Below are 26,150 nucleotides of genomic sequence, written 5' to 3' on the forward strand. Positions count from 1 at the left end.
GACTAAAGAAAGGGAAATCAGAAGCAATAATGTATTGTGCACATTCAATCAACTGAAATTCAGTTTATCAACCAGGATTCCTGAAATCAGAAGCCCCTACTCAAATGTATTATTCAATATTAAAAAATAATAATAATGCTGGAAACTATATTTCATGAATTTTTGGCATATTCATTGAATTCAGACTTTTGGAGTAAGTTACTCACCCCCGCCACACGTAGCTGAGCAATCTGACTGCACTGTTACCCATGAGTAGCTATGTCTCTTTGTGAATATCTTGTTGTCATTTATAATCTTAGAGAAGGTATACTGCCAAGCAATGCCAGGATTGTTGCCTTGTAAAAGGATCTAGACAGCATGGAGAGAGAAATACGTTATGAAGAATGAAGGGAAAAGAAAGGTTAAGGCTGCAGTCTCAGACAAGCTTACCTGGGTGAAAGCCCAGCTGAATACCACAAGATTTACCAGGAAGCAGATGCCTTTAAGACTGTGCCTAAAATATGCAGTTAAAGATATAATAGAATCACCCTGATCTGCTGTGGTTCTGGGCACTGATGTGTATCTGAAGATCCTTACCTGCAAAGGGTACCCAGGTAAGTCCCATATATTAATCATTTTCATAGGAGATTCCTTTCACACTAAAGAGAAAAGTACACACACCCCAGGGCTTCTTCCATTTGCTAGAGTGGGAATGAGCACCAACTTTCAGTTGGAGAAGGAACAGCCCAGTTTACCACCTCAGTGACAACTCGACCTTTATGTAACCCTCATCACAAGGATTTAGCACGAATAAAAGGAGATAATGCAATGTATTGCTCTGGACTCCTGGGAGGAAGGGTGGAAGACATGCATAAGAAAGAAAGAAACTCAGGTCCCGTAGCTCATAAGTCCTCAATACTGTACAGTCAAAATGAGTGTGTGTGTGTGTGTGTGTGTGTGTGTGTGTGTGTGTGTGTAGAAAAGTCTGTCTTTTCCATCATGGGCCATTTAATTTTACACTGTTGCTGATTCTGAACAGGCCAATGGCCAATTACTAAAAACCATCTGCTTCAGTTCAGATAACTACAAACTCAAGGAAGGCTTGCTGTTGGAGGTAAATTCTATTGTACCCTGCAGAAGCAGTTTCTGAGACTTTGGCTGCATTAATTGAAAAGATGGAATAAATAAAACAAGGTTCAGAAAGGCTTACAAGGAATTCTATTTTTCATTCAAACTAGGAATGTGCAGATCCCTATGCCAGCATGGCATAATGGTTAGAGTGTTTGACTAGGACCTGGGAGAGCAGGGTTCAAATTCCCACTTAGCCAGGAAGCTCACTGGGTGACCTTGGGCCAGTCACCATCTCTTAGCCTAACCTACCTCACTTACCCAGGAGTAAATCCCACTGAACTCAATAGGGGTTTACTTCTGAGTACTATAGGACTGCAATGTCTCTACAAGTATGCAGGGTGGCCCAGATTTAATCTCCAGCATCTTCAGGTATGGCAGGAAAGGATTCCTGTCTGAAACCCTGGTGAGCTGCTGCTAGACAATGTAGCCCAAGGATAGCCGATGTGGTGTCCTTCATACACTGAACTCCCAATTCTCATCAGCCCCAGCCGGAATTCCCAATGGAGAGAGACATTGGCAGTTTAGTAGACAATACTGATCTACGTGGACCAATAGTCTGATTCAGTATAAGTCAGTGCCCTACGTTAGGAACATAGAAAGATGCATTATATGCCAAGTTAGACCATTGGTCCATCTACAGTGTCCACCTATTGTCTACATTGACTGACAATGGCTCTCCAGTATTTCAGGCAGGGTTCTCAACCATCCCTACCTGGAGATGCTGGGGATTGAATTGAACCTGAGGCCTTCTGCATGCAAAGCACATGCCCCACCACTGAGCTACAGCCCTTCCCTGTGTATTCCCTATGTGTTATTATATATCTGTGGAGGCTCCACATGCATTTTGGAATCTTGGGTAACTTCTCCATTTTAACAAAGCCTGAAGGGTATTGCGGTGGCTTGCCAATATCAAACCAGTCCTGCTTGGATTAAATCTATGAATGGATACGGAATCTAAATTGGAGCAGGTGTGGAGAAAGGCTTATGAAAAATCAGCAGTAAAGGTTACATTAAAAAAAATCCCAAGAACATACAATTAACGTTTTTCAAGGTAGACAAGTGAATATTAGTTCTTCAGAAAATGTACACCTAGGGGAATAGGTAAAGGAGAGAAGCAATGAGCTATGATAGTGAAAAACAGTAAAATAAATTTGCATATTCAGTCCATTAACAACGAACATGTAGCTCACTATTATTTACTGTTATTATAGAAAAGTGTGCCTGTTGTGAGGAGGGAGAGGAGACAGAGAAAAGGATGATATATTTTCCAGTCCCATTAGCCAGATTCTATTTCAGTCCACAAATTCTGGTAGAGATCCAAACCGGAAATATATGGCTTAGTCCAGATATATATATATCCAGCAAAACTAATAGCTTGGCTCTCTGCTTTATTGCAAGACCCAGGGTTGAGGAAACACCTAATATCAGGCAAATGTAAAATAATGTATGAGATTTTATGGAGACCAGGGGTGTAATCAGCCTCCCTTTTGCACCACCCAGACAGACAGCAAGCACATGCGCATTGTGCACATGTGAGAGAGAGAGAGAAGAAATTGTAAGAAGTTGCAATGATACACAGATACTACCATCATGGAATTGGAAGGGACCTTAGACCTAATGCAATCCCCTGATCTGCAATGCAGGATGCAATTACAGCATCCCTGACAGATGGCTGTCCAGATCCTGCTTAAATATCTCCGGTAAAGGAGAGCTCACCACCTCCTGAGGCAGACAGTTGTTCAACAGTTCTTATTATTAGAAAGTTTCTCCTAAAGTTTAGCTGAGATATGCTACTGGTTCTAGTCCTGCTCTTTAAAACAAGCAGAACATGCCTACTCCATTATCTGTGGGAGAGTCCTTCTGATATTTGAATATCAATATCACGCCCCTCCTTATTCTTCTCTTCTCCAGGCTAAATGTACCCAATTATTTCAACCATTTCTCAATGGACTTAGTTTACAGACCACTGACCATCCCAGTCACCCTCTTCTGGACACCACTCCATTTTGTCAATGTCTTCCTGAGTCCATTACCAACTGTGCATCCTTCCTTCATCCTCTTACCTTTGGATCATCTTTCCTTAGCTTTCCTACCCATCCACTATCTCTTCCCAGTCCTCAGCCATCCCATCCAAGCTGACAACTTTCATTTCCCTCACAGAACTAGAGAGCAAACTGTTTGCTCCTCTGAGTAACTGAACATTTCCTGCCACCAAACTACCTCAGCTAATCAGCAAGAAAAAATTCGCTGCCACTAGTGGAATACAATTACACTCCTCTTAAAAGTAAGGCATATATCTAGTGTGAATGTGCTATAAACCAAATAGCAAATCCTGCATAAACTTAAACTGAGTGTGGGAACCTTGAGGTATGCAAGAAAAGTGTACATTTTGGAGAGGAGCCCCACCTACACACACAGCACACAAGCACATGGCCATAACAATGGCTACAGAAATAGGTGGCATATGTCCCTTACATACAAAATTAAAGTATATTACATGTCCCCTACTGCTCTCTGCAATATCTCTGGTAATGTGCAAGTGCTACACTTGATCAGGGCTGACTTCAACTTATGGCATGCTCTTAAGCCACAATCTTACAGCCATGATTGTTGGGGCTGTTGGGTATGAGAGCCTGACAACATCTGGAGGGCCACAGGATCCCCATTTCTGTTATAGACAGTGGATCAAGCACTGCATAGCTGCAGAGTAAACAGTCTAATCTTACAATACCATATAATATTTATTTAAGGATACTATTTATTTTCCATTATCAAGGCAGAGCTATTCTCAGCTTGTCATTTTTCAAAGTGACAAGAACTTGTAGAATATAAAACATTATCTCTTCCTAGAATAGTGTCAAGCATTCACTTAGAAAGCTTTTCCATGGGAATCCAATATCTGAAGTCAGTGAGCAGCAGCATATTATTAAAACTACAAATTTGGAAAGACCTCCAGTGCTTCAGTCTACTTAACTGGACACATTCCAGAGACTTCCCTGCCAATTGGCGTTTGCTCCCAAATTTACAGCTGGCAAACAACCTCCTTAAACATTTCCAGGTCTTCCACAGAACTGTTTAATGTCTACCTTTAACACACCAACCACCTGACTTCAGACACAACACTCAGCAGCTTTGACCGCAGGGCGCAGAGTTATAAAATTTACAACTTTGTACGTTGAAAAAAACACAAGCTCAATGGCTAATATCTGCCAGAACTATTCAGAAGAGCAAAACTTTTGCTTAGGGCATAAAAAAAATGAAACAATGGACAAATTGAACTCTCTTGCACAAACAGCCCTTTTCCTTTCCTGTTAATTTTTATTTCAAAGTAAAAACAATAAATATTCTTAACCAGCTGTGCATCTATTTCTCTGTCTTGGTTTTCCTTCCTTCCCTTGGCTATTACTGATGTGTAAATGACTATGTACATTTGTGGATCATTGAAGCAATTCCTTGTAAATGTACATCAACACTTCCTTTAGGTCATCAAACTTCCTAGGGAGATTTTAGGCTGTAAACATGCATCTGGCAATTAGTACTAACTTGCAATTAATTACCTTGAATTACATTCAATGGATGTCTTAAAGATTTGCTCAGCCAGCAAATATGGAATGGCACGTAAAAGGTAAAGGTAAAGGACCCCTGGATGGTTAAGTCTAGTCAAAGGCGACTATGGGGTTGTGGCACACATCTCACTTTCAGGCCGAGGGAGCTGGTGTTTGTCCACAGACAGCATTCTGGGTCATGTGGTCAGCATAATTAAACCGCTTCTGGTGCAACGAACACTGTGACGGAAACCAGAGCACATGGAAATGCCACTTACCTTCCCGCCGCAGCGGTACCTATTTATCTACTAGCACTGGCATGCTTTTGAACTGCTAGGTTGGCAGGAGCTGGGAAAGAAATGGGAGCTCACCCTATTGCAGGGATTCAAACTGCCAACCTTTTGATTAGGAAGCCCAAGAGGCCACAGCGCCATGCGCATCATGTACCGACTGTTTGGGTCTGCATAAAGTAACACTGTGGTTATAGATTCATAAAGCAGAATCATAAAGTTGGGAGGGATCTCAAAAGTCATGGAAGAGGCTGGGAACAAAACTAGAATTAGTTGCTTCTGCCTATCATTGACTCTGGCTCCATCTACTGCTGGCCATCTTGCCTTTTGCTTTAACCAGTACCAGTGAGCACCAGCCACTAATATTTCATACAGGAAGTCTAATGCTACAGTATCCTGATAGGTGGCTATCCAGCCTCTACTTAACATCCTCTAATGAAGTAGAGTAAATTACCTCCTGAGCCAATCTGCTCCACTGTCAAACAGTTCATACAAGCAGGATGTTTATCATTATGTTTAACCTCTTTAACTCTTTCAACCATTTCTCATAGGATTTTGTTTCTAGAGAACTCACTATCTTGGTCACCCTCTTCTGGACACTGATCCAGAAGCTACACTCTGGAGCAACAGAAAGTGTGTGTGTGTGTGTGTGTGTGTGTGTGTGTGTGTGTGTGTGTATCGACTCCTTCCTAGAACAAACTCCAGAAGGAGAATAAGGCTGTCAATGGCTACTAGCCCTGATGGGCTGCACTAGTGGAAGTTCATTATGCAACCAGAGTGCTACAAATGGATCTTGTCCACAGGAGAAAATGCAGACTTCTTGCAGAGGGACTTTTCAGAATGACTGTGGAACACACTCAAAGAAACTTTAGGGTGGGCAACTCCGACTTGCGTGTACTGAGAAAAATCTTGAAATCGAAGACAGGGAGGTTTTATGTGCCTTGCTATTTCTAGAGGGCATTTAGAAAGCAAATCTTAAAAGTGACATGAAAAATGGAGAGTTCACACAAGCCCACTGAGGGCATTGACAGGAAAAGGTAGCCTTTGAAAGGTCCTCCTATGATCTCATTTCTTCTTCAGCTGGCTTATATTTGTCATGGTATATATTTCTCGCTCCCTCTTCTTTTGTAAACATCATGTGCAAAAGGCACCCATTTAAAGGATAGAGCCCATCTAATCTTTTTCACTTAAGCAGAACCCTTTTATCCCTTACATTGAATTTACATCTGTATCTCATAAGCCAGGCTTTGCTTTGTCCAACACACACTCTCTTTAGGGGAAATCAGAGCTAAATTATCATCTAGTAGCTAATAATAAAAGCAAGGCTTTCAAACTCCAAGCTGGCTTTCACCCAGTGACTGCTAGCCTAAATTATCAGCAAAGTCCTTCCACCTGGCTTCCTTTTTTCATTTTCCCATCACCAAAGAGGGGAAGAAATGATTTATCGATTTTAATTAGACATCTTTTCCTGCATTGATAGTATGTTCCCTTTTGCCTTGTTTCTTTTCTCTCTCCACCCTGAGTGAATGATTGCCACTTTGGTTAATGTCCCATCCCTCTCTTACATGTTGCAGTGGAGATAAACTTATCCAGTTCTATGACAGTTTGCTAATTCTCTCATTCAATATGAGACAGTTTTGTTGAAGGTTGCCATATTCCCATTTATATTGTGACAGGTCATAATCTTCTTCTTTTTTAACCGAAACCTTCTTAAAGTTTTCACACATGGCAGACCATTTCAAAAGATGGAAGCAGGTGGTTTTGTTATCAGATTAATGTTATTACTGATTGTTGCTCGAGTGCCTGGAGAAACTGATATAAGGTCAAGCTATCAGACTTGAAATCTGAGGTTGAAACTATGCATTAAGCTCGGGACTCTTTGCTCAGAATTTGATTTTATTTATAATCCAAATCAGCCTGGAGCAAGCTTCCTCTGAGTAGAAGCAAAGCAAATTGGGAGAGGCTGCTTAACTCTTTCCCCTCCTGGTATTGTTTAGCTCAAAAATAAGGATGGGCCTATCAGTCTATTTCTGTTCCATATCAACTTTACAAATGTTCAGTCCCAAGTCTGTTCCATGCCATTTTCTGGAGACTTTTTAAAAATAAACACACACACACACACATTTAAATTACACATATTTTTATACACACTCTTCTCTACAATAGGCACTTTGTGCACATTTTGCATGAATTTCACCCTGAAAATACGTAACTTTGTATGCTTTTCTATGCATTCTGCCTAAAATATCCATTTGAGTACACATTTCATCCATAAAATATACATTTTCATATTCATTTTCAAACAAAATTGGTATCACAAAGGTTGGAGATGTCTGCAATCCAATTGTTAGCTGCATTCTAATCTGCATATAAATCCAGAAACTGTAAATTAGGTTAGTTCACTTTAATGCGAACTGAAGAAAATTATCCAACTCAAAATCACCTGCCCCAAACTGCTTTTTGCTCCCACAAGGGGAAAGATACTTGGTCTTTACATCTTTACTTAATCACTCTCAGTCTGCCTTTCTCCTACTTCAGAGCAATCTTCTCCCTGTTCCTTTGGGTTTACAAAACAAAACATATAGATGGAAGATTCACAGAATGCTGCTTGGCAAGTAGTTTAGGCCTAAGGTGGGATGGGGAAGAATTTGATTCAGCTCACATTTAAAGGTGAACCAACCTAATTTGCACTTTCTGAAACAATATGTGAAACAAAACAGCAATCTTTTAAAATTTGCAATTTTCTGAATTTTGCAATGCAGCTCTCTAGCCAAGTAATATGTACAAAAATGCATTTAGTTAAGCAAAGTGTGCATACAAATGCACACACCTGTAAAGGAGAGCATACACAAATACAGTATATTAGGGGGGTTTCTGCAAAAATGTGTATATTAGGCAAAATTGCATAATAAATTAAATACTAAGAGAAAATCACAGTAAAATGCTGATGAATTTCATAAGGCCAATGCCCCCACCCCCACCCCTGGCACACTGACAGATAAATGTGGGGAACTGAATATAAGACTGGAGAAAATGAGAAGCAGAGAAACTGAAAGTGACAGATTTGCTCATCTCTAGATACATAATTCACACACATAGAATTAGAAAATTGGAAAACAGAAATTGAACCCAAAAATGAATCCATGCTCAGAGCTAAGATTGATCATGGCTTCATTGTCTTTTTCTAAAGTCTTGAGTTTTAAGGCTAAACTACAGTAAAAGCAATGATGAACCAGGAATGGGGTCTTCTTTGCCCAAAGCCAATCCACCTCCCATCTAAGTCTTTAAACAAGTTTTATAAATTGAAACCAGATGACCTTAAATTACCTATGCTAGAATTTTAACAAAACGTTTTAGTGTTAAACGTTTAACTGGATTACACATTTTTTTAAAAAAATATGCATGTCTCCACTTAAGGCAACTCGTCTACATTACCAAAACCATGTGCTAAAAGCTGGCATTGATTTACAATACCAGGTGATCATTGTCCTATCATACATCTACCATTTTGGTCTAGTTTCCACCCTCCAGTCAGAATCTGCCTATTTTTGCAGGATTAAGTTCGGAATCCACTAGAGAGATGCTATGTTTTAGTTGTATCTGTTTTTATAGGCTTCTGTAAATTCACAATCAGCAATCTATACATAATGCATTCTTTTGACATCAAGAAGCATTGCAAAATGACTCCCCATGTCCTGCCTACTTTAAACATCCATATACTTATTTTGCTAGTAGTAGCAAGAGGAGGAAGAGGAGGAGGAGGAGGAGGAGGAAGAAGAAGCTGTACTAGTAGCTGTAATCACCATCACCACTGAATACAGTTGAACTTACTTCCAAGTTAAGATGCACAGATTTGTGCCTTTAGTGTTGAAAGTACTTCATGTCAATTATAGTTCAGTAATTTTTCAAACGGACGCGGGTGGTGCTGTGGGTAAAACCTCAGCGCCTAGGGCTTGCCGATCACATGGTCGGCGGTTCGAATCCCCACGGCGGGGTGAGCTCCCATCTTTCGGTCCCAGCTCCTGCCCACCTAGCAGTTTGAAAGCACCCCTAAGTGCAAGTAGATAAATAGGTACCGCTTTATAGCGGGAAGGTAAACGGCGTTTCCGTGTGCTGCGCTGGTGCTGGCTCGCCAGAGCAGCTTCGTCACGCTGGCCACGTGACCCAGAAGTGTCTCCGGACAGCGCTGGCCCCAGGCCTCTTAAGTGAGATGGGCGCACAACCCTAGAGTCGGACACGATTGGCCCGTACGGGCAGGGGTACCTTTACCTTTAATCTTTCAAACAGCTATCAGAACATCTTCAACATCAATATGAACTGCAGAAGTGAATGGTGGCCTTCAGGCTGACACATGATCTCCCCCCCCCCCACCGGAGCATCTGAAGTTACCCAAGTCTTTAGGCAATGGAGGAATGAGGGCAAACACCCCTCACCCTGACCGGCAGGAACAATATTCTGTAGAACACCCAAGACTATTGTCTCATAACTCTGTAAACCATGCTTTTAAACCTTCCAACATGACTATGCTAACAATCCTAAAGAGGAAAATGGCTTCCTGTTCTTTTGTGTGATTTAACCGGTTGGGCAGATGCTGCACCAAGCTCAATTTGTCTGCATCAAGAAAAGAATGAGGAGAAGAAAGCTTACCTCAAATATGAGTGTCTCATTAGTTGGCCCAGTTGCAGAGAGCCTCTCTGGATGGCTAAACGAGCGCTGATACTCGAACATGGTCCCAGCAAAATAGAATTTCCCAGGCCAATCAATTGTCCAGTCTTTTGTTAGGTAATATTTTTTGCTCAAGTTGCGCACTGCAAGGTAGCTGCTAGACATCTGCACTTCCTGGATTTCAATGCTGCGGGCTCCTGCTGGAATCGTAACAATGGGGTAATAATCTAAAAGTTGGAGAAAATGTAGGATTTCATTCCAGTTGTAATGTGGGATTTCATTCCAGTCGTAAAAGCATTTCCTTTTAATCAAACCAGAATATCACAGGCTTTTTTCTGTTGTAAAAGGTAAGACTATTATCCAGAGATCATGGACCTTATCAGTTCTGCCCTAGGAAGGTAATACTTTCTGGTAATACAGAACCCTACTTACAATTTTCTGGCTACAATATGGCCATAGACAGGCAAGGCTTTGGGAATACAAGCAAGAACCAGAGCAAAATTTCCTTGGGCAGGTTCTTGTAGTACTGGCTGAAGGTGTTTGTGTTGGTCCACATGGATGCCCAGCACACATCTCACAGGGGGCATTAATTGAGAAGGTTGCGACCACGCTAATAAAATTGGTGTTTTATGCTATTAGTATATTGCAGTTGTCATGGCCTTTGGCTAACACAATAAACTTGTTTACTTGAATCAAAAAATGAGCAGTGATATCCTTTGGACATCACAGGCCATTGAGATGCAGGCCTCAATCCACCTAGCAAGAGTGGAAGAGAAAACTTTATGACCCAGTTTTGAGGGAAGAAAGGGGGGGAGGGGGGTCAATCATCCAAAATGACTAAGGTCCAACCATGTAAATTTTCAGTGCTCTATGTATTTGTAGAATTGCCATTGCCTCTCTTTGGGATGAGATGGGGCTGGGCAAAAGGTTGGTAGGATGATCTACTTTTGTCGGTGGAAGGGTGAGTTTACCTGTGGAACCAAGAAAGGGTCCATTTTTAGGACAACTCTATCTCTGTGGAAGGTACAGATTTGCTGCTACATACACTTCTAACTTTTATCTCACCTTTTATCTCATCTCAGTGTTCCACATCGGGAATCCTGAACTATGAGAAATCACAGTGCAAAGGAAGATATACCACAAAGTCCTAGCTCAATGGGTTTTCTTACCATTAGTTCTATGTTGGGTCAAATAATGGCCAGAGAAGAACTTGCATGTTGAATTATCTCCTTTGCAAACTCCACATGCATCCAAAACAGCTTTAGATCCAAGCTGACGATCGCACCCAACTTGCTGCAACAAAGAAAACATGAGTACATTAAAAGGGTACGTTAGGCTGTTAGGCTATCCCCCCCCCCTCCCCAAGCTTGCAAAGTTCATTTTTAAAAGGAACAATTTCTAGTTCTAATGCAACATGTCCAAAAAGGAATTAATTCTAGTTTACATTTGTTGCTTAACAAAATGAACAAGTTCAATTCACATTCAGTTCAGTTCACAGTTCAATTCAAGTTCATCCAAATTGTGCTCAGTTGTTTTTTTCCCCAGCATTCAGAAGGTTACAAGCTGCTGTGCTGAAGTAAAAAATATACTTAAGGCTAAGGGGGGAGGGAAAACACATCATGAAATGTGAATTATTTCAGTTATTTTCCCCAACAGTTATGATCTTTCAGCTTAAAGGTCAAATGAGTCTGAAGAAGAAGAAAAATACATGTAAGAGAATGAACTACAAGATAAGGAGAACAGGGGGTCTCTAAACAAATTTCAGCACCTTTTAAGCTACAGCTCCCAAAATTCTTTGGAGAAAACCATGAGTGTTTAAAGTGGTATCATAGCATGTTAAATGTATATGCAGAAAAGGCGTCAGTTCCATTGGTTCATACAGTCCTGTATGCCACTTGGCTGAAACTACCTGAGTTTTCAGACAAAGATGATTTTCCATTGCCTGCTACCAACATACTCTTTTTTTAAACTGGGGGTGCCAGGGATTGAAGGTGGGACCTTGTGCATGCAAAACATTTGCCCTACCACTGAGCTGTAAAAAAGCAAAGTGGCAAAGAGAACTTTTAGCTTAACCTTACTTCACAAACCCCATCAATGCACACATCATCTTTGTACAGGGAGCAAGGGGTTCCATCTTTTACTCTGTTGGACATTGCAAAGAAAAAGTCAAAGTCTTCTGCAGTGCAGTATAGTTTGCAGCGATCTTCCTCTGAAAAGACATTAAAAGGGCAAATTATGGAGTAGAATTATTAAACCGTGTTGCCATTCCATCCTGGAGATGGATGACAGCACAAGGAATAAAATGGACAGAGGTAGCCAGAACATTTGTGTAATTAATAATACTGTTTCTGAATGGTCAGTAAATTGGAATATACCTTACCACCTGGCCACACCAAGACACATCCTTCCCCCAATTCAAAATCAGGGACAGGCAGAAGTCTCTCAGCCTCACTTACCTCACAGACTGTTTGTTGAGGGGGAGGAAGGGAAAGGAGATTGTGAGCCACTTTGAGACTCCTTAGGGTAGTGATAAAGCGGGATATCAAATCCAAACTCTTCTTCTTCTTGCCATGTTATCCTCACAACAAACCTGAGGGTTATGTTAGGCTGAGAGAGAATGACTGATTCGAGGTCACATAGTAAACTTCATGGCTGAGTAGTGATTTTAACCCTGATCACCCAGGTCTTAGTCCACTTAGTATCCTTCAAAGTTCAAGGACACTTTCCAGCCAGGAAAAACACCTAAGGATGCAAAGCTGGGCTAGTGAGGTATGTGGCCAAAGGAGAGGCTGTGTAACTAGGGAGGAGGTGTGGCCTGGGAAGAGTCCTGAGAGACAGATAGAGGCCTGAAGCTCACTGCCTCTGCTGTTGGATAACACAATATAATTGTGTATCTGAAGAAGTGTGCATGCACACGAAAGCTCATACCAAGAACTAACTTAGTTGGTCTTTAAGGTGCTACTGGAAGGAATTTTTTTGTTTTGACAATATAATGGGTGGGGTATAAATTATTATTATTATTATTATTATTATTATTATTATTATTATTATTATTATTATCCCCCATATTCCTGCTGGGAAAACTAAGGGTGAAATGGAGTGGTTCCCTAGGACCACCTTGTGGGTTCATGGCAGAGGTGAGATTCAAACTAGGGGCTTCCTGATTTGCAGCTTTGGTTTGTATCTAACTAAATGCTACTTAGTGTTGTCTCATGGAAATTAATGAACTTAAGCTATTGATGTCCACTTACTTCAAGGGGTCTGTTTTGATTATGACTAGCATTAGCTGCAACTCTCTGTCTCTTAGCCACTACATTACAGTCATTCTCCTCCAGCTACATCTCTCTTTATGGACTGTCAGATCAAGTAAAGCTTTAGATGCCTGATCTTTCATAAGCAACATTTCTCTGTGTTGCTGTCAACAGCTTATACTGCTGCCGCTGTTGTTATTAAGGATTTTATTGTCGATTTTCTGTAATTTGTGGGAGAGTGTCTTGAGGGTCTGTTATGATGGCAAGGCACGGTGTTAGAATTTTGAATAAATAATTCAAGACATATCAGAAACTGATTGCATGCTGTTCCTGGCTTACCTTCCACTTTCATGTAGGGCTTCCACTTATAGTACCATCCACGGAAAGGTTTGCTGTTATATTCAGCACACTGTTGGGCACGGAAGTCAGGGCTACTAGACATGCATGGTTGAACATTGCAAAGTTGATAAATGCGACTTGAGCCCAGACAGAATTTGCCACCGTACTGAGGCCTATGGAGAAAGAAAAACATTTTTGCAAGACCAAACACAGAGCAGATGATCAACTTTTACATGCATATCATTACAGTGGTACCTTGGTTTGCATAAGTCTTGGTTTGCATATGTTTTGGATTACAAATAAGTCAAACCCAGAAGTGCATGTCCCAGTTTGCAACCTTTTTCTGGATTACAACCCATTTTTTTGGATTACGAACAAATTTTTTTTTGGAGGCCCCATTGGCGAAAGCGCGCTTTGGGTTACAACCTGTTTTGGTTTATAAATAGACCTCCAGAACGGATTATGGTTGTAAACCAAGGTACCACTGTATATCTACTTCAAAATCAAAATAAAAATTCTAATCCAAGAAGCTTTGTTTCAGATCCTGTGTTTTGCTTCATTAATCAAAACAATGAGGGTAGAACATGCCATCCGGTAAGAACCAATATATGTTCAACAAAATGATTTGTTACCTGATAGGTCATTGCATCCTAAATAAAATCAGGAAACACTCTCTTGTTTTGGATCAACTTATCTTCCATGTCCAGGATGTAAGAACATAAGAGAAGTCTGCTGGATCAGACCAATGGCCCATCTAGTCCAGCATCCTGTTCTCAAAGTGGCCAAAAGCATTCTCATCCCACTTATGGCTCCCAGCAACTTTGAATCAATCAAACTTTGAAGCAATCAACTGGTATTCAGAAGCAATCCTACCTCCAATTGTGGAGGCAGAGCATAGCCATCATGCCTAGTAGCCACGAATAGCCAAATAGTCATCAATAGCCCTCTCCTCCATGAATTTGTCTAATCCTCTTTTAAAGTCATCAAGGTTGCTGGCCATCACTGCCTCCTATGGGCTCCATAGTTTAACTATGCACTCAATGAAAAGGTACTTCCTTTTATCCCTTCAATGGATGTCACATAGTACATAGAACATAGTAAGTTTCCTAATCCAGTCAATCACTGAACATTTATTTATTATTTTACACTTAAATAGCTTTGGGAAGAGGAGCAGTGGTAGAGGGGTATGAACTCCCTCCTATTTCTTTTATCTATGGATTCAACCAGAATTTGTTTGCTGGTAGGGCAGAGTCACTATGCTAGCCTCCTGGCTTGTTGGACACCTTAGCTTACTGGGGGAGTCAGGGACAAGTGTGTGGGGAGACCAGCATATGTAGCATGTAGCTGTATCTCGAGTGTATCTCAAACACATTACAGCTGTAGGCTGATTGAGACCAAGATCACAATACACAGGGAGGGGTGATTTATACTTTCTCTCTTCAGCTGTAACACCCATACTTCTGAATATTACTGCAACGCACACACATGACTACAAGGCATAGCTGGAAAACCAAGACATTTTAAAATAATATAAAATAAAATAACAGGTTATTATGCAGCTGTAATTGGCCAGAAATAATTTGGTTCCACTGGTCAGTGAACTTCTACACATCATGCAACTTTTCCTCAGCTGACCTAAAGAAGGTTCTCCCACAGGTCTGATTACATAATGCATTCCTTGAGCAAGCAAGATGAATTTTGTTCCAGTTTTGTTTTTGTTTTTTGTCTTCAAATGTCATCAACCACCCAAGCATGTATTCTAAATACACACATGTCATGTAGTCAGCCCTGGGCTAATCTTGGTTGACCTGATACAGGACCCCTTACATTATATTAAATTGCCCTGGTACATGACAGGGAGAAATGTTTCCAAATTAACCCACCATATTTACTCAACAGTGGTGCTCAAATCCCTATATAGATAGTTACCACTGAATGTTAAGTCAGTTACATACAACAGAACAGAGGCCCTATTTTGAGGTATTAGAAATACATATCTCTTAATATCCTATTCAGTTGAATCCATCATGGGGGGAAATTGTTAACATATGTAGGACAGAAATCCAGGTGTGTGAGATATATATATATATATATATATATATATATATATATATATATATATCTCACACACCTGGATATATATATATATATATATATATATATATATATATATATATATATCTCCTCTGCTCAGACTCAGCATTATAATTCTTGTATTATTACAAAACAAGCTGGAACATGTTTCCATGGTTTGTGTGCCTTGAAAGCTAGAATTCTGATTCAGAATATCCTCTTGCAACCACTGGCAATTGATTAACATTGGATCTAATTTTTTAGTAAATGTGAAGTTCTTGGTTCTGGCCTAAATTCTTGCAACCCCCTCCCCCGATCCCACCCCCCAAACAGCCACTTTATGAACCTGAGACTGTGCAATAGTAAGCATCTTCGTCTAGCAGATTGATCATGGTATATACTGCATATTCATGGTCCAGTGCCCACTTGATCAGATTCAAATAGGTCCTAGTAATCTTTATGCTGCAATAAATCTATTAAAACTTTATGGTGCAATAAATCTGCAAACCTTTAAGATGCCACCAGACTGTCTTACTTTTACTACAACTTGCTCACATTCTGAAGTCAGAAACATTTATTTTTTGGAGTTTGTAATTATCAGTGTGGCATAATGGTTAGAGTCAAGGGTGCTAACTTGAAGAAAATATGGTGGAGGGGGCATGTAAGCCCCACCTCACATAACCGAACACAAGATACAGCACATGCCTATCAATTTTTGGTGGCCCCCTCAAATATTTTATTGGGTGTGTGTGTGTGAAGGGATCTCGGCCCTTAGGAGTTGGCTCCTATGGTTACACTATTGGACTAGTAACCAGGGACCCCTACCAAGCCATGCAGCTCATTGGCTGAACTAGGACCAGTCATGGTTGACATGTCTAACTATATCACAGTGTTGTTGTGAAGACAAAATGGGGAGAGGGGGGAACCATGTGTGCCACTTTGATCTTCTCGTTGGAAAGGCGGGATATAAATGTTAGAAATAATGTTAGTTGAATTAATAAACAAGATAGGAGCTTAGGCTGCAGTCCTATGTACATTTAGCTGGGAGCAAGCACAACTGAATTAAATGGGACTAAATTCTGTGTAGATTTTGTTAAATTCTGTGTATTTGTTAAAGTCCCATTTGAAGCCATCCTATACTTAGGATGGCTTCAAATAGGACTTTAACAACTAAAGAGGGGCATAGATCTGTCAGTGCATCTTAGTTCCAAGAGGTGAATGGAGCTTCCTCCAGGTTCACAATCAGTAAATCTTTGAATACCAGTTGATGGCGTGAGGAGGGAGAGAGACATTGGGGGGAGCCTATTGCTTCCCTGCATTGCATTGCTTGAGAACTTGCTAGAAGCTTTTGGCTGGATTCTGTGTGAAACAAGATGCTAGACTAGATGGGCCTTCAGTTTCACCCGCTAGGCCCCTGCTTGCATTCTTATGGTCTATTAAAGTCACACCTCTTCAAAGTAAGCATGGTCATGCCTGGGCTATTAAAGCTCTATATTTTCTGTATAGAGTCAAAGGTTTATGGAATTCCATGCTTGCACCATCCCTCCAGTATTAGACTAATTACTGTTTTTAGTTGTACACTCCAGTTTCATTTGCAGCCCTCCTGATCACTCATCAAGCTACAGCATGCAGCAAATAAAAAGTACATATGTTGAAGCTATTTTGTTGCTATGGTAGATTTTTTTTTTAAAAAGTACAAGCACATCTAAAATTGCATTCTAATATTTTTGTGAACAATACACTATTATGCAGCAGGTAAGACTCAATCCTACATATATGAGTTACTATGAACGTTTGTCTCCAGGGCTCTCTTCATGTTCTTTACAGCCAAGCTATTAAATTATGTAATCTATTTCTTTCTCAGAGAAAACTATCTCGATTGTAAAATATTGTGATGTATGGGAAACAGATCCACGAATTTACACTACAGCAGCTTGTACAAACATAATGATTTTAGCAAATCTGCATAGTTCTGTTGTACTGTGGATGGCCTCCAAAGGTGTTTGGTGCTGTAAGTTCGTAGCTAATGCCATGAGATGTTCAGAATACCAGGGCCAATTTTCTTACAAGCTCAACACATTCCATTTATATTGTACATTCTAATGATAAAATTGCTGATTATGCCAGGGGGGGAAAGCTAGAATCATAACTTTAAACACAAAAGGTTATGAGAAATGGTAGGCTCAGACAACAGCCCCACAATAGGAGCCATGTGGTCACCATGTGGTAGGAATCAATGGAACTAGGATTGTCTGTATATGCAATGAACTCCATAACATGTACTAATTGGACAAAACAGAAAAATGAGATTTATTTATTTATTTGGACCTTTTCATACCACCCTTCACCCAAGGATCATAGAGCAGTTTACAATATAGAAAAACAAAAAGACATAACATAGTAACAAACAAAAACAATACCCCCTTCCTCTGCTTACAGTTTAAAAGCCCATAGATTCTTTAATTAGCCAAAGCCCTGAGAGAATAGGAATATTTTTGCCTGGCACCTAAACATAAGTAACAGAGGTGCCAGGTGAGCCATCCACGAATGCTAATGAATCATTATGGCACAAAAAAAGATTAAAAGGTTCCTACCAAGTATATGACAATATTAATTTTCTGCCGCCACCATAACTCAATGAAGTGATGATTCTATCTCTCAATGGCATTTTACTTCAGAAGCTTGATGTATTTCGTACTCATTTTATGATTAGGAGGTTGAGATCCAACCATTCAAGATAATACTGAAGTTTCATGTCCACAACAAATATTTCCACCATGAATTTGGCTTTTCACAATAATTCCATGGGAGGGGTCCACTGGTCATATAACATATATATGTCTGATCTACATGTGGAGGGAGGAAACCAGATTGAATCCAGTGTCCCTGTCCCCCAGACACCATGTTTTGATTGTCTCTGTATGCTCAGAGATCCTGCAAAATGTTTGATCAGTGATCTTGCAGAATGCAGTGTTCTGAACATGTGGCATATGCTAACGCAGGCTTCCTCAACCTCAGCCCTCCAGATGTTTTTGGCCTGCAACTCCCATGATCCCTAGCTAGCAGGACCAGTGGTCAAGGATGATGGGAACTGTAGTCTCAAAACATCCGGAGGGCCGAGGTTGAGGAAGCCTGTGCTAAGGTATGTTCACACATTGCATTTAATGACTGTGTAATCTGTGTACTTGTGTACACAAATAGTTGAGCTATATACTCGTACTGCTATTCACATGTAACATTCAATGAGTGCATTATGTTCATGTGTAGCTGTACAAATCAATGTGAGTACACTCTTTCACAGTTATACATACAGCTTGTACCTGTGTAAGTGTAATGCCTGAACAAGCTTACAATATACAGAGACCAACAGTGGGACAGCAGGGGTGATCTTCCTTCTCTCTTGGCCCCACTTGCACATTGTAGGGGGTATGTTGTGAGAACTGCCCTACAATCCTAGAGCTAAAGCTAAGCAGATCTTAGCTTTATATAATCCTCTATATTGCCTGGCTGCAAGCCTAATTTGAACAGAAAGCTGAATATGTGCAACATGCAAACGAATAACTAACTAGCCAAAATTAGAGTTGTCTGGACATGCCATAATCCTGATAGGGTTTAAGATCTACTTCTTTCAGCTCTAGGTGAATTATCACTAGAAAGAGGGATCAACCAACATCAGACACTGGAGCAGGTGCTCATACCAGAACCCTCATAATCCATAAATGAAATGTAATCTACTGCAATCCTCTCCATACATAGCTGACGCAGCATGAGAAACGGCATTCAGCTCTGAATGAAATATGTCACACACTCAATTTAGTTGAGACTCCACAGTTAAGAGATACCTTCTTCAGAATTATCTTATGAGGCTGTGTCATTTAAAAAAAATATGAATCACTTGACATTATTCTTTTGCTAAGGAATTGATGTGAAGGAATCTGTGGTCCTCCAGATGTCAGGTGTTATAAATGTGCACCACCCCCTTCACCCCCAATTTCCCATGTTTACTGGAAAGGTCTGATGGGGGATTCTATGTTTTCAACCTAATACCTTTGGGGAAGGCCATAGCTCAGTGGTAAATCTAATGATGTCTCCAGGTAGGGAAGGACCTCTCTCTGAAACTGTGGAGAGCCACTGCCAGTCAGTATGGGAATACTGAACTAGAGAGACAAACAGTCTGGGCTTCATATAAATCAATTCCCTGTGTTCCGGACCCTCCCATGATTGGTGAGACCCTACTCTTCCTTACCCTATGCTCTTTAAACATTTGAACATTCAAAACATTCAAATTTGGTTGAATCCATCCCATAAACATTATAAAGGGGTGTGTGGGTGTGGGTGTGTAAACTTAACACAAATATTTACTTTGCCACCTATCTTGATAGGATACAAATAATGATTAAAAATAATACCTTTTCATATCAATGTCTTACTTTGGATTATTGCAGTGTCTCTCTTGGTACGTGACTCCACCCCCACAGGTCCGAGAGCAACTGGACCACTCAGACCACATAGACCACTGGCCATTAACAGGCTTGGGACCATGGTCTCCATATTGTACACATTGACCTCTTCGACACCACTGTAGGAGATAATGTAGAAAACCAATGCTTTGTCAGTATCTACCAGGATGGCTGGGTAAGGTTGAAAAAAGAACCAGTTATAATCAGTTATGAACCACTAGAGTGGAAAGGAAGCTAAGGCAAAGAGTAGGTGGCAAGAAAATGGGGGAACTGGAATTAGTGGCAGAGATCTGAGTGAATGCACCTCCTATCCCTTCCCAACCATTGTCCCTGTCCTACCTTTAAGGTCAAAACAGTCCCAGGTGAGCTATAACCAATGGAGGTTGGTTCCTTTGGGACAGGGGTCGGCAACATGTGGCCCATGGGCCAGATGCAGCCCACGAAGACCATTTTACCGGCCCATGAGCCACCCCTGAACCGAGCCGCCCACTCGGCAAGTCCCCCACGCGCTGCGCTAAACCGGCACAGCGTGGCACAGGGACTCACCGGACTGCACCTGTCCAGATGTCTGCGCATGTCCAGATGCTGAAACTCACTTCTGCAGAGGTGCAATTTTCGGCGTCTGGGCATGCACAGAAGCAATTTTCAGCACTGCAGGCATGCGCAGATGTGATTTCTGGTGTCATGCTGTGCGAGTCCATGGGAGTGATCCAGCCCATGGCTGGTAAACCTTGCCAACCCCTGCTTTGGGAGAATGAGGCACTGTAAACTGGCCTGTGATCCTCAGATGAAGGGCAATATAGAAATTTATAATTGCTCCATCAGCCTCAGTCTGTCCTCAGCTGGCCATCACCTGCTTCCTTTCTTAAAACCAGTCCAGGAGGTGGTTCTGGCTGTCACCTTCCTCCTCCTTAATCTCAGTGTTGCCTGTTGTAGAACTCAGCAAGAGGGAGGATGGGAACGAAGCTAGAATTAGTTGACTCTGCCTGTCATTGGCTCTGGCTCCAGCTACCATTTGGGCTCCCAGCTTTCTGCCCTACCAGTGGCAATGGGTACCAGCCGTCACTGGGTATAATAATACATTAGGGTGGGCACACACATACAATTCAATGTGCCTAGATGCAGAATGTGTGTGCCATTCCTAGATCTCATCTGGGATGTTTATAACACTGTTGAGGACAATTTTATGTGCATATGCCTTTTCAGAACATAGGAAGCTGCCTCGTGCTAAATTGGTTGGTCAGCCTCAGTACTGTCTATATTGACTGGCATCGGATCTCCAGGGTTTCAGAGAAGGATCTCCTCTGGCTCTGCTTGGAAATTCTTCTGCATGCAAAGCAGGTTCTCTCCCACTGAGCTTTGGCCCTTCCCCCACTTTTGCAGCCTTAGTAACTTACCATGCCTATCCCACAAGGTGTTCCTTCTGCGGCTGGCATAAACTTTGTCTCACATCGATGGCCTACTTTATGGCACCACAGTGATTTACATATATCCTGAAATTTATAAGAAGAAGAAGACACTCCCATTAATCTCAGTCTTTCCTGACTGGAAAAATCCAACTTGTCTATTCTGATGTGAATAAGAGGCCTGAAATTTATATAGGTGCTTGTGTGCTGTCATTGTCACAGGTTCTTTCTGTAGTCTTAGATCTGTGATAACTCATCTAGTCAACTTCAAGTTTTCCCATGCTGCTGCTGTCACTAGGGATATATGAACCAACCCGTATTGCACACTAACTTACTTTCCCAACTTTTCCTCCTCCACAATAATGCCATCAAGGTATGATTTGGGGGCAGAAGACCTTGAGGAAAAAGCACCCACTCTGCTACTGGGGTATAAGAATGGGACCAAGGAGCCCTTCATTTGGAAAGGTCTAGTCTGGAAAGCTCCAGTTGTGCTCTCCTGCTTAGGTCTTGTTTTTGTGCTTCCTATACACATCTTGTTGACCACTATGAGAACAGAATGCTGGATTGGATGGGCCATTGGTCTGATCCAACAGGCTATTCTTATGCTCTCCTGAAAAGCTTTCCCCAATGTGCACCAGTCTGATCCAAATGCATGCTTGACTCATATTATTATTGTTCTGCTGCTTTTCTTTCATCAACATTACTATCCAACTGGTTTCCTAAACAAATCCCCTCATGGCTATTTTGGATTCCATACCCTGTCCTTTGCCCACCCTGCCTCTTAACAATTCAAGCTGCAGCAAAGGCTTCTGCTTCTCCCTCCTTGAAATTAACAAGATCCACCCCTTCCTCCCCATTATAGCTGCCAAAACTCTGTCCCCTTCGTCTTGTTGTGGCTTGCCTCAAATACTGCATGCTCCTCTTCTCTAGCTCTCTTTTATCACTCCATTTCCTCCACTCTGTCTAAAAGCATGAAACTGTACGCCTCTCCCCACCCCCTGGCATCCTGTGTTCTCTTCCTCTCCTTTCATAGATGCATTTACTCTTTCATATCAGTCTTTGACTTTGCCTAGTATGCTCTTATTGCCTTCCTTTCCCCACCTCCTGCTGGTCACCTCTCAGTGCCTTTGTCAGCTGTTAGATTTGATTTGATTCTATTCATTTAGGAATCAATTGAGACCAAGGTTTTAAATCTCTAGCAACCAGTGTTAGCATAGGAAAACCACCAATATCATGTTACTGCCAATAATTAATTTGTGAATTGTCATGATGCTATCTTATATACGTATAAACTTTGCTTACAGGTGTCACAAGCTGTACTTGATGACTGCCATGGCCTCTTGGCTCTAGAATCTGCCTCATAAGAATTACACACCAGATGTTGCTTGTTTCAAGCACGTTTTTCCAAACAGTAACTTGAAATAGTGGGATGGGTTTTAAGATCAGAATCCAGAGGTATATTTTTGAAATTCTTTCAAGGGAAAACTAAATATGGATTTACAGCAAATTAAACTGGAACTAAAGAGATGTTGGAATCCTTGTGCAATAAGAGGCTGCAACTGTTCCACTCTGCTCATAACTAATTTTTAACTCTTTTTTTTCCTAAACCCAAGTATATGTATAACATAAATCAATTTAATGAAGTTGTGCTTAATTAAAGGTTTTTGCGTCTTATTGATTGCTTTATCAATTAGATGAGAACTCAAACCTAAGCATGAGAGTAGCATACTGGCTAAAAAACCGAGTTGTGAATCAGGAATTTCCTGATTCAAATTCCATCTCTGCCATGAAATCACTAGGTGGCCTTGAGACAAAGCCCCTCTCTCTCACACCCTCAGTCCCCAATCTCTGATATACGGTTCTTGCAAGAATTAGAACATAAGAGCTTTGATGGATCAGACCAGTGACCCATCTAGTCCAGCATCCTGTTCTCACAGCAGCTGACCATGCCTATGGGAAGCCCAAAAGCAGGAGCTGAGCTCGACCAAGCTCTGCCAGAAACTGGTACAGTGGTACCTCAGGTTACAAATGCTTTGGGTTACAAACTCCGCCAACCCGGAAGTAATACCTCAGGTTGACAACTTTGCCCAAGGATGAGAACAGAAAACGTGCGCCGGTGGCGTGGCGGCAGTGGGATGCCCCATTAGCTAAAGTGGTGCCTCAGGTTAAGAACGGTTTCTGGTTAAGAACGGACCTCCAGAACAAATTAAGTTCATGACCCAAGGTACCACTGCATTCAGAAGCATAGTGCCTACAACAATGGAGCTTGAACATAACCATTGTGGCTAGGAGCCCCAATAGCCTTATCTCCCACAAATTTGTCTCATCCTCTTTTAAAACCATCCTAGTAGGTGACTACCACTTGCAGGAGTGAATGCCATAGTTTATGCACTGCATGGAAAAGTACTTTCTTTTGTCATCTAGCTACTGCATGGGAAGAGCCTTCTAGACTTGAAAGTGCTTTACAAATGTAATTATTATCACTTCTAGTAGCAATAGTAGCATTACTACTACAGGTAATGCCATTTTAGACCTGGTTTATGCTATGCAGTTTGCAAGCATATCTGTAACATCCCTTTTTCTGCTACAACTATACACTGCTTAAAAAACTGATCAGCCTAGTTCCATCTTAGGCAAGAAATCACACTAAAATATTCTTAAAAGCACAGTGAAGCTTGGGCATCCCCTGCGCCTCTATCCCACCCCCCCACCCCCGTTCATTGCAATTAGATTCTGCATCCTGTAAGCACAATCTCGCCCTGCAGCTATGCTGGACCACCTTGACTTCCATCCAAGCCAACACCTTCAAAGCAGGCAATGGCTTTGCCAAATTATTTAAGATTTAGAAACAGTGCAGACCCTGGAGCTCATTGGAACCCCTCCACTCATTCATAATCTTCCCATTTATAATTCATTGCTATTCCTCAGTGCAAGTTCTAACGTCTGTCTGGAAGATGTGAATCTCGTACCTTTACAAAACTCAGATTGCAGAGTTTTGCTTTTGCTCCAAATTGCCATTTGCACTGGGTGTCAGCATCATAGATCTGTCCTGGGAGTTTATCGGGGTATTTGTATTGTCCAGCTTGTTTGGGTTCATCTATCAGGCAAGCTGCTTGAGCAGTACTGAAGGGAAGGAAGGAAAGCATCTGTTAAGAATACATTTGCTTAGGGTCTTTTTATCACATGTGGTGGTCTAAGCAGTTTATAAGAATTTTTAAAAAACAACATTAAAATATGGAGATCCATCATTAAAATTCACAAAATGACAGTCCCACTAAAACATTAAAATAGAAATATTTGCAATTAAAAATACAATAAAGCAATCCAATTAAAACAACACAATAATTGAAATGGGAGACTTAGATAAGGAGATCAAGGGACTTAATTACTTCTAGCTCAAATCAGGTCCACATGTTTTCACCCATAATTCTATTCTGGTCTGTTTCTGTATTAGTCTGGTTTTATTATATTTTATTTAAGTCTTAAGAATATGTATCTAAATATTACTTTATTTTTCCATATAATTTTGATTGAAGTTTTAAAATTATAAGAAAAGGGGGGGTACAGAAATTAAAAGAAGAAAGAAATGAGAGAGAGGGCAGTATATTGCATCATGAGTACAGTAATATATTGTTGAGTTTTAACAAATACTTTCACATTTTGGGGGGGGGGGGAGAATATACCATAATGTACTCCAACAGACTTGCAAGTCCCACTTGCTTTTAAACATTTCATTATTCCTGTCTAAATAAGTGTCCGTGTTAATTTAATTTAATTTAATTTTATAATTTAATTTAATGACTTTTGCTTGCTTGGCTGAACAGCATGTGAGTTTATGTAGAAACTAGCTAACTGTACAAAACTAGCCCCACCCACCACTGGCATGTAGCCAGGATTTTTGTTAGGCTGCAGGCTTTTCTTAGGGGGGCAGGCTTTTGCTGGGGGACAGAACCTCAGATTTGTATTGATTTTTATTGTTTTATTGATTGGGGGACAGCTGCTCCCTGCCCCCCCGGGCTATGCCCATGTCAGTAAGGAATAGGACCAACTGGGACATTCAGCTAGTAGGTGTGACCCCCAGTATCCTGCTCAATGTGATGTTAATCACTTGATTCACTATGCTCCAGTAGGGTTTTACTTTTCAAGGCTATCTTCCTCAGTATCAGAAATCAAAAAGATGCCCTTCCAAGCTGAAGCCTACCTGAGAAATTTGTTGAGATACTGCCTGCTGCATACTGACCACGAAAACACTCCATTGTTTCCCGTGAGGGTGGGAGACATAATGTTACCTTCGGCTTTTCTGCAAGGATTCCCTTCTCCATCATGAATCATGCCAAAACTAGAAAGTTCCAAGATAAAACAAAAGCAGAGGCCTTCACAATGTGTAAGGACAAATGATATGGCAATGGTGTGGTAATGCAAATTATTAGACTACTTCATGAGTGCTCCACATGGGTAAGCACTTGGAAATGACAACTGATACAGAATGCAATTGGTTTGGTTGGTTGGTTGGCTGATAAGTTGGAATGTGTGCAGAGGAGGACGACCAAAATGATAAAGGGCCTGTAAACCTTTGATTGTAGATGTGTCAATCATCATTGCACAAAGGGCCAAACTAGGTATGAAACCAAAAGTAGAACAGGTTGGTTCCAAAGGGTCAATGGAAGCAGGAGTCTTCATCTGATGGAATGACTCTATCTGATGGAAAGTCTCCTTCTATGAGGGGAGAAGACTCCATATGTCAGAGAAAGGGAGCCTTTGGATCCAATCCCATATCTTTAAACACACAACCAGCCCATATATGCAAAACAGGGAAATGAGATCTGATTTAAAAAGCAAAAGTGGTGTTTGAATCAAGCACCGGTTGTATCTTTTTATGTGACTTTATGTTCAAGTTGTGGAAGTTTAACTGTCAGGTCTAGTTTCCTCCAGATTTCCAGCTTTAAAGCCTCTGGCTTTTGTAATTAAACTTGAGCTAAGCTGTGGTATCCTTCATTTTGTAGGGAAGGAA

At 41.0% G+C, this 26,150-nt stretch overlaps 1 protein-coding gene across 3 annotated transcripts in view; it reads right to left on the reverse strand.

Moving 5' to 3' along the window:
* The window catches only part of ADAMTS18 (ADAM metallopeptidase with thrombospondin type 1 motif 18), a 95,151-nt gene that overhangs the window by 18,826 nt on the left and 50,175 nt on the right, over positions 1–26,150 (reverse strand). For 2 of the 3 annotated variants that reach the window (XM_028739636.2, XM_028739638.2), the window contains 9 exons: positions 25,341–25,478; positions 24,109–24,262; positions 21,131–21,226; positions 19,704–19,852; positions 13,201–13,373; positions 11,689–11,819; positions 10,780–10,903; positions 9,593–9,837; positions 207–348 (listed from right to left, as the gene is read on the reverse strand). In XM_028739636.2, coding sequence (XP_028595469.2) covers positions 207–348; positions 9,593–9,837; positions 10,780–10,903; positions 11,689–11,819; positions 13,201–13,373; positions 19,704–19,852; positions 21,131–21,226; positions 24,109–24,262; positions 25,341–25,478 — 1,352 coding nt within the window. The remainder of the gene's footprint in view (positions 1–206; positions 349–9,592; positions 9,838–10,779; positions 10,904–11,688; positions 11,820–13,200; positions 13,374–19,703; positions 19,853–21,130; positions 21,227–24,108; positions 24,263–25,340; positions 25,479–26,150) is intronic. The other variant, XM_028739637.2, reaches the window with a different exon arrangement.

The sequence above is a fragment of the Podarcis muralis genome, chromosome 7 (genome assembly GCF_964188315.1).
Source record: "Podarcis muralis chromosome 7, rPodMur119.hap1.1, whole genome shotgun sequence".
In the NCBI taxonomy this organism is placed as follows: Eukaryota; Metazoa; Chordata; class Lepidosauria; order Squamata; family Lacertidae; genus Podarcis; species Podarcis muralis.